The sequence below is a fragment of the Pezoporus wallicus genome, unplaced genomic scaffold, assembly GCF_028554395.1.
Source record: "Pezoporus wallicus isolate ANWC-B61680 ecotype Strahan unplaced genomic scaffold, APGP_CSIRO_Pwel_v1 contig_13568, whole genome shotgun sequence".
NCBI classification, from domain to species: domain Eukaryota; kingdom Metazoa; phylum Chordata; class Aves; order Psittaciformes; family Psittacidae; genus Pezoporus; species Pezoporus wallicus.
In genome coordinates, this window is record NW_026638968.1 from 36,453 (window position 1) to 53,235 (window position 16,783).

General features: G+C 39.8%; 1 protein-coding gene across 4 annotated transcripts in view; it reads right to left on the minus strand.

Moving 5' to 3' along the window:
- The window catches only part of LOC130601409 (core-binding factor subunit beta), a 39,722-nt gene extending 23,525 nt beyond the window's left edge, over positions 1-16,197 (minus strand). For 2 of the 4 annotated variants that reach the window (XM_057413478.1, XM_057413480.1), the window contains exons 1-3: positions 16,035-16,197; positions 15,727-15,813; positions 11,020-11,136 (exon numbers count right to left, since the gene is read on the minus strand). In XM_057413478.1, the coding sequence (XP_057269461.1) occupies positions 11,020-11,136; positions 15,727-15,813; positions 16,035-16,112 (282 nt within the window). In that variant the 5' untranslated portion in view covers positions 16,113-16,197. The remainder of the gene's footprint in view (positions 1-11,019; positions 11,137-15,726; positions 15,814-16,034) is intronic. The other 2 variants (XM_057413477.1, XM_057413479.1) reach the window with 1 other exon arrangement.
- Between the last annotated feature and the right edge of the window lie 586 nt (positions 16,198-16,783).

Sequence of the window (16,783 nt, forward strand, 5' to 3'; positions counted from 1 at the left end):
AAGCATCTTGAAGAATTTGCTGAAATACAGAAAAAAAAACCCACCCTGCATTGCTAACAGCCTGTACTAGAATCTTAATAGCAACAAGTAAAGACAGCTGAGCACAGGACTAAAATTTAACTCTTATTTGCATGGGTTTGCTGTATATAAGCAGTTAAAATTATTGAAGATTTTAAACCGCTGTGTTTTTCCTCCCTTTATTATTCTGCTACTTTTGCTGCTAGTCTCTAAGTAAAGCTGCACGTATAATTTAATTTCTCAGAAAGATCTTTGATTTAGTGGGACCCTTATAAAAATACTGTACCTGCCAGGCTCAGGACTCAGGAGTCAGAGAAGTACAAGTTGCTGCCTTTTTTTTTTTTTTTTTTAAGTTTTAAACTCTTAGAGATATTTCTTCCCCCCCTTATGGAAACCTATCAACTTAAACACACCTAGATATAGGTGGTAATGTCAAAGGTGATTCAAGATACAGCTTGAAATATTAGCTAAAGGCATTTCACAGCAAAGAAAAAAATCTCAAACAACTTCTGCAGTTAAGTTCTATTCAAGAGCACCAACATCACAAAAAATCTATTTTAGCTCTCTAATTACAGCAGAAGGTGGTTTGGTAACAAGTGACAGCATTCCCTTTGTGTAATCCCAGATGAAAGAATGCCCTCCAATTCACAACTAGAAGACCATCTCAGCAAATACTTGCTACAATTTCCAACTTCACAGCAAAACCTCATGGTCCGGTAGTACGCACTGTGGCCTATTTTTAAGTATGCTTATACAAGTCACCTATTTTTACTACAAGTATCACTAAAGTTTTAGAAAATGCTACTTAAAATTTAGATGCAACAGATCCATTTTCACAATTCTAAGTAATAAAAACATCCCTGTATGGACTCACATGAAAAATACCTTCGTAAGTAGTACCAGAGCTGTGACACACACACACACACACACACCCCTCCCCCGAGTGCATTCTGTAGTACTGAAATACTACAGTGACAGTTGATCTCTAAAACACCAAACAAAGAACAGCCGAAGAATCTTCTTTCTTTAGTGAAGAGACAGAATTTAATTCACTTTGAGAAAACCTGATATTCTTATGGTTTTCTGGTGGTTTGTTGGTAGGTTTTTCTTGTGTAGTTAGTTCAACTACGTAATCATGACTCCTTTTCACAAGCAGATTTACGTTTCATTAAATTATGCAGGTTACTATTTCAGTTAACTAAAAAACAAGTCTATAACCAAGAACAGATATAAAGCATTAAGTAGGTCAGAGTAAATGCAATTTAAATCTGTGAAGAATACAGGATTTTATTCCTGGATTAAGAATAGTCAGTACTTCTGTTTAGAAGCTAGCAAAGAAAAATTCTAAAATGCTACTGCACAGAAATTTTATTCATCATTTAATAACAAGTCCACAGTTCATAGTTCCAAAATACTGGAATTGCAATTGCAGAAAACATTCAGTACACTTGATCAAAACCACCAAAATAATCCCAGTACAAAGCAAAGAGTGGCTTCTTGTTACAGCAGTGTTACTACAAAATGTAGTTGCCTCCCAGCATTAAACATGTCTCAGGCTGTAACTCACTCCATTTGCCTTCAAAAAGACAAAACCAACTATGCAGCTGTAATTGAGAAACAACAAAAATGCAATGAGCGCAATATAAGGATAACCTGAAAGGCAAAAACATGCTAGGGTTTTCCCCTATGAAGCTTTACAGGGTCTTTTATCAGTACATCTTTACCACTAGATTTCTGCATCAGAAGTGATGGCTGGAATTTAAATCTACCCTCCTGAAATGGCACACATCAAAAAAGACCAAATTTTTCTTTCAACATTTAAAAAGAGCAATGTTTTTGCAGCTAAACATTGCCAGGAGGCTTCTGTTGGTTTCCTGTTGCAAGTATAAATGCATGTAACCAACAAATGCTTACGCTCATCAAACCACTTAACCGGGACAATACACACAGATTTCTGCCACATTAACAAAGTATATTTTCCAGACAGAAATTTCAAAATTGTTTGGGAAATTAGGTCTTTTCAAGCTTTCAGGAAATAGCACAGCAAAAAGGAGTTGTAACTACAAACTCCGACAGAAAGAGAAGTTTATCTGAAACATATCATTTACACACCATGATACCTTTGTGCAAATAAAAGATTAAACCTGAAAATTTGAGAGGCACAATGCAAGTATACTAAACTAGAAAATACCATATTTTGACAACATGGACAAGCAACTAAAAAAACCATCCAGGAACTGACCTTTTCTTGCCAGAAAGGCAAAAAAAGTTGTCTCTTCTGCCCCTGGGTTTTCATTAGGTTCTTGAGCACCATGACAGCCTCACTCTTTCCCCTTAAGCAGGATTCAAGTCTAGAAAACTGGCATGAACATTTATTTAACAAGCAGTGCCAATACAAGTTAATAATTATTTTGCCTTTTGTACACCATAGAAACTACAGAACTTTCATCACCCAGTAAAAATTCATAGTTGTCTGTCACAATTATTCTGTAGAAAACTATCAGCTTCTGCACAGCAATGGCTGGGAATTTCCTTTATCAGAGCGATTAGCACTTTCAGATATATGTTTAATACCAATTTCTCCAAACAACAAAATCCTGACCAAAAAAACCCACCCCAAAACAACAAACCACCACAACAAAAAAATCAACAGTCAGAAAGACATTGAATAATACAAATACAGCTTTGGTTAGCCAAAATGCAACAACAATTCTCCCAGCACAAGACCAGAGAAGGACAGAACCAACACTGTATGATCTGAAGGAGAGGTGACCAATTTAAATCCTTATGCACTATCTATTTTTATTCTCTGTAAACCAGCTACTGATTTTCTTCCTAGTTTAAAAAACGTATAGCTGACACAAGTTACACTTCCTCAAAAGTCTGGTTCTCAAGTTCTACATACCAGAATAGAGCTTGAGGGGAAAACAAACAAACAAAACAAACAAAAAACAAACAACCCCAACCAACTTCAAACTGCTTCTGTGAACGCTTTGTCTGGAAAGTACCATCCTGTATGTTTCATGTCTGTTGTGAAATGTGCTGAAGTGATAAGAAATACCAGCTTTCTGGTCTGCTGTAACTAGAATCCTCATGGTTTCTGCATCGAAAACCCACCAGGTGAGCAGGTTGTTCAAGCACATTGCAGGGTACTGTACTCTGATTCCCCTAGCTGGCATATGGACAAGAGATTATTGCCCACTCTCCTCTACCCAAGTGAAAATTCTTGCCATCAATATATTTAAAAAATAAAAACAATGGAAAAAAACAGAGAAGCATGCAAGTTTAATAGAAATTCCCAGATGCTTTTTAGTAGCATGAAAAAAAATTACATACTATAGTTGTTTGTCTAGATGCCTTCCTGGCTTGGTTTTCCTATTCTTAAGCATTGTACTAGTTTCCCAAAAAGAGAAGAAGGTCCAATATTGCCTCTACTGAAGAATATAAGCTTCCCCTCCTCTCTTTTTTTTTCCCTAGAATACACTCGTCAAAAAGAAGCTAAAAAAATTCTTCTTGTCACCTCCAGCCTCCTCTGTGGGGCAATACTGGCTACTCCTCAACTGCCGCCAAGAGACAATTCATCAGGACATAAAAGCCCCCATCAAGTTTCCAATCTGCTTTCTTCCCTAAATTTCTGACCTGCTGAAGTATATGACAGGCAACATTTGCCCTCAGTCACTGTATTTCAATTGAAAATTACATGTTTAATGACCCTTACTGTAAAAATTATGCCAGATTTAAGAACTTTTGTCACCTTCCATTGGTTTTATGTTCTGTATTTATGCCGAGATGAACAGATAAAACAAATTGCATACCCAGAAGTCCCACATCATAGAGCTGCTGCCTGCAACTCTCCAAGCAAAGTATCTTACATAGAGAAAGAACGCAGAAGTTCTGCATAGGCTCCTCAAGCAGCTACAATTTGGATCTCATACTCCAGTCTAGACATTACTGTAACAGAAATTATATAGGCTTTCTGCTTAGATAAAATATCTGCAGCATCAGCTATTCCCCAAAATCATCTTCCTAGAATAGCAGTCTTGTGCAAGAGTTTTTTTGGCATATTATTGTCACAGTACATGTTTCACCAGGCCAACCTGTTAAATATCAAATTATGCAAGCCAATTAGCTCATTTTGTTACTTGTGCTTCGGACAACAAATCTTGAAGAAGCATTTCATTAACTTTGCAAAAAAATGACAGCTTCTTGTAACAAATGCTTCAGCATCTTATTTTTTTTAATATGAAACATTGAGTGATTTTCATGAAGAAACAGACATCCTCAACAGTGATGCTCTTACTTTCCTCATTCATTTATAAGAAGAGCAGAGAAGCATAATGTTAACAACTTTGCTTAGTAAGTGGAGACCAGTAAGGAAACAAGGGGATTCAACAATCCAAATGTCTGGATAACTTCCAGTATCTATGCTGCAGAGATGTCAAGTACTGCTTTCATCCACACAACACTGTCCTTATATAAAGCCGGCTCCCAAATGCGGTATTTAGCTCACTAACTCTGGCTTTGTTCCTCTTCTCAGAAACTTCAGGATGAGCATTCTATGATACTATGATGGTATGAGCAAGTTTAAAGCCCCATCTACAGAACTCCAATGAATGCGTTTTAAAAAGCTCAACGTAATATGACTGAATAACCGCTCTACAACATTAATAAAAGCTAATCAAAAGCAGGTTTACCAATGGCAAACCATAAGTACTTCAGACAGGGCTGATAGATAGGCATTAAAAACAGCACAGTTGGGCTACAAGTATTGTTCAAACTCAGTTTCAAAATTGCATCATCGTGGCACACACTGTAATGCATGAACAAGGCTGCACGCAGTAACAAAAGTACCTGGAGAAAGGGAGGAGTGAGAGGATTAAAGGGAAAAGGTTGTGGATATTTGTCATATGAGAGATGCTTGGTGTGACTCGCACTCTGGTGACAGAAGGCAACCTGTGATAAATCACTCTTCAGCAACAATTGTCCAAATCTCAAGACAGTGACTGCTTGCCAGCAGAGGACAACATGTACCTAGCCACCTACAACCTCTAAAGATTTCTCTTCCCAAAATCCAACTTCCCAACTCTTAATAGTATTTAAACTGGATGCATCGCCCAGTCCTCAGAGGAAGTGAGAAAAGATACACTTATGACTACCCTGCTTCAAATGGAGTTTCAATTAAATATCTCTCCTCTGTGCAACAGCAGGTCATAATGAATAACACCTCAAAGTATCTAGGCAAAACAAGAAAGTTTCACTTTCCTCTGAAACAGGAACATAAAGTAATGAAGTATCTGGAAAACAAGAAAAAAAGAAACAAGAAACCGAGCAGACTACTAAATAAAATGACTCTTTTGCACAACAGTAATAAAATAAAGAATTACAAGCAGCTACAGAAAAGTAGTATTTTACACAAACCATATAGATGATCCTGGAAGAAAACTGACTGAAGGGACCACCAAGGCAAGTGGATTCTCCTCTTTGAACAAGTCTTTCCAGAACTCCCACCACACCACTCCAAGAAAATAATTAAGCTGTTCAGCCAGGCTGGGTACAAACAGAATACGAGGCCAGGCCCATTCATCTGCTACGCGAATAACTGCACACCAACTTTGTTACTTAAGCCGTACAGAAAAAGCCTAAGAGAGACAAAAAGGAACAACAGGGATGTGGCAGCACCACTTCACTTGGCTCAAGCAGGCAAAGACACCTTGAAGGCCAGAGTACACAGTTCAGCAGATGGTTTGCCTTCACTGACCACCAGCTGCTCTTCACAGAAGAATCTCTCCCAGCTACCACAATGTCCTGGGGCTGTGCAGTCATCAGGCAGACCCAAGTAAGAGGATACTCCACATTCCTGAAGCAAGATGAAACTAAACCACTAGGACTTCTGTATCATTCTGCTAGCACGAAGGGAGAGAACAGCAGGTGAACATGATAAAAATCTGATCCCAAAATATCATTATCCTGACCCACCTGCGCATTAAGGGACTAGCTAAAAATCAGTTGAGGACTGCACACAGCTACCCAACAAGCCTCAACTCAACTTCAAATCTGGAAGAGAAACTCCTTATGAGCAGGACAACTCCTCCTGCAAAACAAAATGTTCTTACCAGATGCCCTTCCATGTCCGTCTTAAGAGACAATCCACAAACATTGCCAAGACACCCCTTAAAGGTTGACATTTGCTAGTTTTTCAACTAAGTTACATCCCCTATGCCTCCACCACCTACAAATAACTCCGTGAACTTCTGTTAGGTAATGCCTAACTCTGAGCTGTGGCACTGTTTCCTGAACAGCTTTAAAGACAGACCTTCATAATTTGAAGGAGCATTAAATTACTACAGACAAATAAAATGATGAAGTCTTGATAACTGTTAAGACCACATGAATTTCATGGCAAAGATCATTTGCCCTATGTTGTGGCACATCACAGAATGATCTTTAATTAATATTATGGCTCTGGCATGCTTTTTCGCTTTTTCTCCTAAATCCCTAGCACCACTGATCTGGAGAAAAATTAAATCCAAATCCTTTATGTCCAGAGATACAACAGATTGCAGAGAACATGTACAAATAACTGCTAACTCTGAGAACATTTTAAATGGTGACAGTGCAAAAACCCCAAATACAGGTAGAGTGAAATTATGGAAGGATAATATAGAAGACGAATTCTACTAAGGAATCTCACTCTTTATCACTATAGTGAGAGTAAAATGGGTGATGAAGCTGTAAATCTGCTTCCCAGACACCCATACCCTATTTTTAAAAGGAAGCATACCTAAAGCAAAAAGAAAGCTTCTACTCCAACTTCATTCAAATGACAGTGTTTCATGTAACACTGGTGGGGACCACAGAAAGTAAAGAAAATAAAACTTCTGATTCAATACAGATTAGCACTAATACTCAGATATTTCTCATAAATTAAACCTCATTTTCCAATAAAATTCCACTGCATACATGTTTGACTGGAAACTGCATTTGCTCAGAAAAATGAAGCAGCCAAAACACCAATGCAATCATCTAAGAAAATTTATTGATAAGGTCACCAAAAAAAAAAAAGCTGATTTAGAACAAGCCGTATCTATCAAATCTCTAGTGAGAAAAGAGGACACAAGTGGAAAATTGGTGCTGTTGGCTGCCATTTAAATACAGTTTTTATTCAAATACCATTCAAGCACCTTTATCATTACATTTCTGTAACTGCTGTAACATCTGCAGCACAGAGATTTCTCAGGTTTTTTGGACTCATTCAAGTACCTAACGCTAAATTACAGCAAAATATAATTTCCTAGTTCCAACAAAAAACTGCACAAGTAGAAACTCAGCTTCTTTGGGACGAAAGCTGAAGTCTGGAAATCTTTGATTATGGCTGGAATATTTCCAGTGAGTAGAAATCCTTGCTACATCACACATGTGGCATACCAGGCACCCCAAATCAATTTCAATCGTGTCTGATGTACTTTCCTCCAGAGTTGCGGCATTCACAGCATATTATACTGAAATAAGCCTGTGTTGAAGAGCCTGGTTTATGAGCAGCTGCACTGAACAGCAGACAGGAAGCTAAGCTGCATTAGAAGTGAGATGGAGAACAGTATTATAAATGGGAGGGGAAGTGAAACAACTTCACACACTTCATCAGCGTAATGACTGGTATTTAAACAATAAAAAAAGAATATCTGAGAAAGGAATACCTTCCTTTCAGGTAAGAAACATGAGAGCTGTATGAACATCTCAACAAATGAAAACTGGGACATGTTATCTTACTGCATGAAGTACACAAAATGAACCGTGCAAAGAAAGCTGATCACTCAGTTCTCAACAAAACAAGGAGACTTCCAATAAAATCAAATTTTGAGAAGCGCTGAAGGCCACACACAGAGTTCAGACTGAAATTCGTATGGTATCAGCATAAAACTGAAGTAAAAAGTCAAGAACTTCATTAAGCACAGTAAAAACCAGTCTAAGTTATTAACGATATCAGAGAACCAAGGTGAAAATAAAGCTCTCCATTTCATTCCAGGGTTCAATTATGGGATATTTCAGGCAATATGAATTTCTTAACATTATCTATTCATTTGATCTTAAAAAAAAAACAAACAAACAAACAAGAAAACCCACCAAAAAAAACAACCAAAAAAACAAGAAAACCCAACCAACAACTCACTCAACAAACAATCAAAAAAAAGCTTAAAAACATTACAAACTGGACATTAGCAGACAACAAAGGATCAGGAAGCCTTGATATGGTTTGGATATCCAGACAAAGGACATACACTGAATTCGATGCACCCTGCACACACCCACAGTCACAACAAAATATAACATTCTATCATTTTTACACATCTAGAGACCTGGTTTTGGTTCTGCTTTTCCTTTTGCCATGACATAAAAATTGCTCGAAGACAATTAAACTTACTACAGGTCAAAGATATCAATGAATGTTGAAATTGTCCCCCCAGAAAAAAGTTAAGCTTGATTTTAAAGCGAGCTGAAACATTCTCTTGAATTAATGAACACAGGTTACCCACTAGAGGCCTACCCACCCACTGTGAACATCAAATGCATCAAATTAAAAGACAAATTAAGCATATGAAAACCCCCTTAAGAAATACCAGAACGAGAAACCTCAAGCCTGCAAAGCAGTATTCACAAAATCCTGACTTTCACATGGATTCACAAGGGTGTGCCTCTTCCCACAATTCAATCACTTTGAGAAGCAGGTCTAACAGATGCCACATTGGTAGCTTTGTCAATTTTTGTACAAAACTGCTTAGGCACAACAGTGACATACTTCAACTCTAGATAAACTATTTTGAGCCATTATTTGCTCAGCCAAACACTGAATCAGAATTCCAGAACAAAAATATTCTAGGGTTGTGAATTTTATCTACATTCTAGATCTCAGACTAATGCTTAAAATAACAATTGACAGCTCCCTCCATAGATTTTTTTTTAAATTCATATAATAAAAACATGCCTTGCTGGTTTAAATCCAGTAATGAACAAATACACATTATGTGCTGCTTCACCAATCAACACCAATGAAACAACGTTGCACAGAGCTACAAAAATCACACTGTGTTAAGAGACAGCTGAAGCCTATGAAGGAAATTCTTAATAAAGCCAAACACCAAAAATCCACGGAATACAAAACCTGAGGACAATTCATATGAAACAACTGTTTCTATTGATAACATAAGAAACACTCTCTCATCCTGCTTACTCCTCCTCTGAAGCTCTAGGAATAGCTTACTCCCAGGCAAGTTTAATTCTGTGCAGAGGAAGCCTGCATTCATATGCGATTGACACTAGTAAAGTTTAATTACAATGGTGAATTTGTGATTTCTTCACTGGTGCGTAACACTGCTCCCAGTTACTAGTTTGTCCACCTCGAGCCTCATTCTGATAAATTCTTCTAAACATTTTAGCAAAGCACTCTAGAATTTACTGTAAACACACATAAAACACAGAGTGGCATTCATTGGTGAGGCTTATGTTCTATTTTAATACACAGCGTATCTACCATGCTCTTACATGATTGAGACAACACAAGAAAATGTATGAAGTAGCTTCAGTACTTTGAGAATTCATTCAGAGAAAACAAAGTCTAAAAAATCATAGGAGTAAATAAAATTAGTTTCGCACTGGCAAGGAGAGAGACTTCAGTTTTCTTATACATTACAAGAAAAATTCCTCATTCAATTGTGGGCCAGAATCAATATTTTTCAGTAAGAGCCAGATTCAATTCAGTTTCCCCAGCAAAGCAGTCAGTACCCAGCACAGCCAACTTCACTCCTTACCCCCCAGTTTGTCAAACTTCTGCAAGCCTCACAGGAATAAATGGAAAACATTTTTTTTCCAAAAAAGCTCATTAACTTGAATTCCAAATGCCATAACTGCCCTCAGGATTTTTTTTTTCTTCCAATCAACTTTTCCCACTATAGGAAATATTTATCTTCCACCTAGAAGCATTTAAAAGACCCAATATGCCATTAAACCTGAATATGCTTCAAATATTTTCTGCAGCCCAGTAGGTTTGGTAGCATTAGGTGTTACTTGTTACAAGAGGGGGTAAAATTTTTTTTGTAAAAGCAAGAATTCTGTGGTCTATTAAAAATCTTTAAATAAAAAATTATACAGAAATTAGCCTGAAACAGGCTGTGGGGCCTTAACTGCTGATCCAAACCTGCTGGGGTCTGCAGAAAGTCTCCTACTGAATTCAGTGATCTTTGATCAGTCCCAAAGTATCTACAGCAGCACAGATAAAAGACAGCATCTACTTTTTAAAGATATGTTTTTCCTGTAGAACAAAAGCAGCTGCAAATGATTTCAGTAACTTTATTCTGATGAGACTAAGCAAGCTTTCTGGCTTTAAATCTAATACAGCTTCACAGGTAACCATCACTGTCATCAGGGAATTCTAGCTTTCGATACTAATCTATGGGACAATCACCTTAGGAAAAAGAATAATAATTCAGAAATCAATTCTGAAAGCGATGCTGCTTCTATGTTATAGCTCACAGTGAAACTGAGAAAGAAAACACTTCATTACATTAAGCAACATGGTGAATGCTTGCTGTAGCTACTGGCAACTTAAGACCCAAGTAAGTACCCTACTCAAAGTGCAAATTTTTATGAGTCTACCACAATTCATTGTCAAAAGTCTAATTCCTGGACTGTTTCTGAAGCACCTACTCAACACCAAATTTAAGCTGTTCCCCAAAATTTTGTTGCAGCATGACCACAGAAATAAAGTTCCGTTCTTCAAAATAATAAACAGCTACCAGGACTCCCCATGTGCTTCCCTCCAGAAATATTAACATGCTCTAAAGCAAAGCAATACCAGATTTTACCCAGCTTTTGCTTGTACTCATGAGACTACCTTCATGCACTGAGGTGTGAAACATTAGTAATTTTGGATCATGCATGTGGTCCATACTAATAAGATCATGAGTACAACACAGACATGTCTTTCAGTCATAACAATTTCCTTCTTACCTTGCCTCCTTCTCTTTCAAAGTCGACATAATCCCGGGTTGGTGTCTGTCGCTGCTCCCCCTGCCAGCTGGCCGGAAAAAACTGGAGAGACAGATTGGTTCCTGTGGCCACAAAAGCCTTTTAGAAAAATCAATACAAACAGGATCAGGGAGCAAGACATTACATAAATTATGCAGGCAGTCATTTATTTTTACATCAGTTTGTGTCTTAAGCCAGGCAGCACAGAGAATACTTAAGAGTCAAAAACATGCACTCATCATTTTTCTTAAATATTAAGTTACAAACATCTGATTCCATTTTGACAACATTTGCCATTGGCTGCTTTCAATATAAAATAAAACACAGAATCAATACTTCTTTCAACTCAGTTCTGCTGACATTAGAATCTGTCCTTTCAGTTCTATCTGGATACCCTGCCCCAACTTAGTCCCTGCAATACTAAAAATTGCCCATGCTTTTCAAAGAGCCTGCGTATCAATAAAAGTACCACTGAAGGAAAATGAACTCCTGAGACCTGTTACATGGGACAACTCTTTTTGAAAAGAAAGGACTGTTTCCCTTCATAATCTACCTGTACCTATGTAAGCACTTAACTGAAATGTAAATATTCCTATTTTGTCATCTACAGGCAAGCAGCATCAATATACAGCTCAATTAAACTTCATAGGATGAAGCACTCTTGCCACATTAGGACACCAGTGATACCCGAATCAGCAGATGCTGTGTCAGTGAGACAAGGCAACCAAAGGAATTCTCAGCTGCAGCCCTTTGTAAAATCATTAAAGGGACTGACTTAACCATATTAGAAACATAAGCTGCTTTCAAGTAAGTAATTTTCTACGATATCAAATGAAAGTAAGATTCAGTTTTCTTTTATTTATTTGTAATCCTAACTCCAAGCCATGAAGAGTATGTAAGTTTCTAGACATTATTTCAATTAAAAAAATAAATAAATTTCTGCAAGTAGAAGTCAGGTTCACAGTATTTATACCCTTCTCTGGCACACACAGTCATGTCCTCTTAAGCATGTGAATACTCAAGCATGCTCCCTGAATATAACTCTGTTTGAAATCCCAGGGTTAAATGTAATTTCTTGCAACCAAATAACTGCACTGATTACCATGATTGCTTTGATTTAAATGGTCATTAACCTAGAATACAGTTTTTCTTAAAAGCTGTACGAATCCTGCTCTAATAGTTGGAATCTCCTGACAAGCACATTCTTTTCAAGCAACCCTGAATCAGTAACTTTCTGGTGTAACTATACTGCTACATACAACACAACAGCTCTACGCTATTTAAGATAGTTCCGGTTACATACTGCAATGCTGTCTCTCATAGGATTAATACCTCCCATTTTGAAAATAGAAGAGTTTTATTTTGACTTTTTGCCCTCCACGTAGGGAGACTAATGCTCTGCAATCAGGTTCCCTTCCAGATGATCCTTAAAAGCAGATTTTTTTTTTTCCCCCCAATCTCCTGTTAAGCACATTCTCAATGTCATTAAAGTTGTCCAATCATTCCTAGTAAGACTGGGGGGAGAGGGGAATATTGTATTGGTACATTAGCATTTGTTTGCCCTACACAATACAAAACCAAGCATTTCAATCATTGTTAATAGAAGCTTCATCGAGGATAAGCGCGCACAAATAGGAAGCATCAGAACTGCGAGACCACAGACGGTCAGTATCAGGCTGACTAGCTTGGATTATCCCTTTGCTTTTCTAAGTGATTCTATTTACATATCAACAAAGAAGTTATACCTATACCTACCTCCGAATGTTTTTGACTCTTATGTCATCACCACTTAGCCTGTTCAAGAACTACCTTCCCACCTCCAACAACTTCAGCAAATACACATTTATACTCCTTAACTCATAAGGTTTAAAATGCCCAGCAGTGAGATCTTGGAGTGCAAAGCAGCTGATCACTGCAGCCCTTGAACCGCTCCGGTTTCTTCAGGCCCCAAGGGTACTATACTTGCTTTCCGAGAAACCAAGCAAAACTGTGAAGTGCCCATGCCTCCCTGCTTCCACCCCCCAACTCGTGCTAGAGAAAAACATGGGAAAAATAGCAGAGAACAAAAGTATACAAATTCCCACATCCCCATGGAGTCATGCAGGCAACATTTAAGCCACAGACTATCTAAAAAGCTACATAGAGATTTATTCTCTGCATTTTTGAAGCCTGTTCCCTGTTTTTGAACAGATAAAACCATCCACTTAAAATGCCCAAGTTCTTCTCAAATCAAAACCCTGGATCGATACCAAAAAACTTGAGAACAGTCTTGCTAGTAACCATACAGGACTACCCCAAACCCAACAATTTCATTCTAGTACCAAGCAAATTAAAAAAAAAAAAGATAAATAATTTTTAAAAAATGATTACATCACAAGTTTGGGCTTAAGCCTGAAAGTAAGAAAAATTACAGTTTTCTCTACTGAGACTTTTAAAGCTCAGTCTGAAATGCTACCATACACATATGCCTCACATTTTGCAAAATCCTGATCAGGTAGTACAAGGGTGATCTAACGCTCATACAGGCAACATAGATATACTAGTACGTTCCATACAAGAAGCTAGTTAGGAAGTCTCCCAAAACAAACTAGACATGTAAGTTATTTTTAGGTTATCAAAGCAATACCAGTGAGCCTGAAATCTTACTTAAAATTTCTCAGTAATACTGGTAATCATTTTCTTTATTCAGTTGTTATTTGATAGAAGTAGCCAACAACCTACTGGTGGTTCTATATTAATGCTGTTCTCTGCATTTTTTTTGCTGCTTGAAAATATGTTAAGGTCATGTGCAAAGGCTCCCTTTGGAAATAAAAGAATAAATCCTTGATGTCTGGAAAAACCATTCAAGACTGAAAAAAGTAAAATAGCTAGCTCTTTTTTAACATTAGTCATTACACACACTACATTTCTTAATAAACCTGACTACTTGTGCCCTGTTCACAAACCAAAACCAGATGTTTCAGATCAAGAAATTGAGATGCCATTTTATAATTAAGTAGAAGTAAAAATACACAGAATAGGCATTGCTTCTAAGGGATGAAGTTCTGGCTAAGAAAGACGGCAGCAAGTACAGAGGTGAAGCTACAGTGATTTCCCATTTATATAAAGTAACTACGTAAGCCTGCATTAGAAACCTCGATTATAACCTACACGTCCATTAATTTATTTTTTAGAGGAAGGACTAAGTAACTATGTAAGAATGCATAAGAAACCTCGATTATAACCTACATGTCTATTTATTTACTTTTTTAGGGAAGGACTAGGATATACCATGCAATTTCACCTCCTCATGAACTTTAAATGCTAGCAAACGACGTTTTCCTTACCTACCTGTTGTTTCCCTGGTGACTTTTCAAAGGAAGCAAACATGCATAATGAAAATGAATGTGTAAAAAAAAAAAAAAGTAGTAAAATTAAGAGACATACTACAGGGGCCTCCTTGCAAAATAGTATCACAGGTTCTAAAACCACAGTCTAAGATTCAGCTAAAAATAAATTTACCCAGTAAAGGGTAGGCATGTACTTGAGTGTATATCCTTTTAGTCACAAATGCAATGAACAAGATTAGTCGCAGTAACTGGTATTCAATTGTATTTGCTGGGATGTACTAAGAATAATTTCATTGTGCATACGAGTAATTCCATCATGCACTATACCACATGAAATAAAAGAGTCATCATAAACCAAACTTGGTGAACATAGGCATTATTTTCTATGAAAAGGGAATTTTACCTTGTCTTTGATTATATACTATAAATGAGAGGCTACTTCTTCATTTTATGAACACCAAACATCTCAGAACTTAACAGTGCTATGAGATACTGATTCTACAGAAGTAACACCTATCAGAAATCAAACCAGGAAATAACTAGTCAGTTCTTGACTACTCTAGCCCATACTTTATCTCACTTAATTGGGAAGAAGGGAGCAGTCTGCCATTAACCTCAGTGAATGAGAGATATGGGACTAAGCTTGCAAGCTTCAAAGCCTAATTTAAAAGCTTTTGACTTTTTTAAGGTCCCTTCCAACCCAAACTATTCTATGATTCCATGATTTAGTTCACAAGCACATCATACTGCCCAGTCGAGACTTTTAACTACAGACTCCTGAACAATTGTATGCATTTCTGAAAGCTAGTTTCTGGGGAAATAAAATTTAAAAAAAAGGGGGGGGGGGGGGGGGGGGGAAGAGTACCGGGGGACCTGAATATTGAAATAAGCAGGTTACGACTGTAACACGCGCAGGCAGCACCGCCAGCTCGCACTGGCGGGTGGCTAAGAGATGTTCCTCACCTGCCCATCACCTCCCTTTAACCCCCCAACCACATTTTTACTGCTGGTGACACGTTCCAGAGAAAAGAGTTCTCTTCCAAAGGGGAAATAAATGCTGCTTTTTAACGAAAACCTCCCTTCCCTCGCCTTCTGAAGGGCGGCAGATACGAATTTTCCTTTTCCTCAAGGAAAACTTTTAAGCGCGCGCACCGACCACCGTCGCCTCCCGCCGCTCCCTGCACTTCAGGTCGGGCTCTGAGAAGCGTTCCCCCCCTCCAAGGCTCTCTGCAACTCTTCATTTAGAATTCCATCCGAGGGGTGGAGTGGACCAGACCAGCTGCCGGGCACCGGGACGGCCGCTTCCCGCCCGCGGCTGCCCGGCCCCGCCGGGCCCCGAGAAGAGCTCGGCGCCACTTACGATCTCGGAGCGGCCGTCGCGGCAGGCGTTCTGGAAGCGGGCCTGCCTCTCCTCGTGCGGCCGGTCTCTGAAGCCGGTATATTTAATCTGCGGAGGACAGGGCGCGCAATCAGGAGGGGCCAATCGCGGCGATAAGGGCGCAGCGGAGTGCACAGACTGCGGCTCGCCGGTCCCGGCTCCCCGCTGAGGTAAGGCAAGGAGAGGGGAAGCGCGGAGCTCCCGTGGACCCTCCGCCGAAACTTTCGCGGAGGGCAAGGAGGGAAGGGATGGGGGGGGGGGCGGTGTATGTACGCTCGCCGCCGCCTCACCTCACACTCTCGGCTCAGCTTCCTGAAGAACTCCTCGTTCTCGAACTTGCTCCGCTGATCGGGGACAACCCGCGGCATCGTGGTGGGGCCGCCGGCTTCCCGCCCGCCCTCCCCGCGCTATCCCAGCCCCAGCGCTCGCCTCGCCCTTTGTTAGCCCCCCCCCTCAGCCTCCTCCTTCTCCTCTTCCCTCCTCCCGCCACCGAAGCTCGCGCTGCCGCCGCCCCCCGACTTCCTTCCCTACTCGTAAACTCCGTCTCAACAGCCGCACCATTCACAACTCCAGCGCCAGCGCCGCGCATGCGCCGCCCCGCGCCGCCCTCCGAGGCGGGAAGCGGGGAGACGGGTGAGTCAATGCCCCCCCCCTCACCCTGAGGCGGGCGCTGACTCACCCCCCGGGGCTGAGGGGAGCCGGCGGGGTGTCGCTCTTCTGCTCTCCTCCGTGTTCACAGGGCTTGTCTCGATGGTTTCCGGCTTCCTGCTCCGGGGGGAGCTGCCTCAGAAGCATGGAATCGGTTGCGTTGGAAATGACTCTTCATTTTCCAACATGGTTGGGTCTATGATTCCATGATGGCCTGGCTCGGCTCAAAGGGCAGTCGCAGCACCCACCACTGCCGGAGGTGCCCTGTCTTGCTGCCGTCCCCAGCCCGTCCATCCTGGGGTGTGCCTCAGTCCCTTTGGCAGGACAATGCAGGAGCAGCAGGGACCCAGAGCCCAGGCCTGTTCCTTCCTTAGGGGAGCAGAAGCACCAC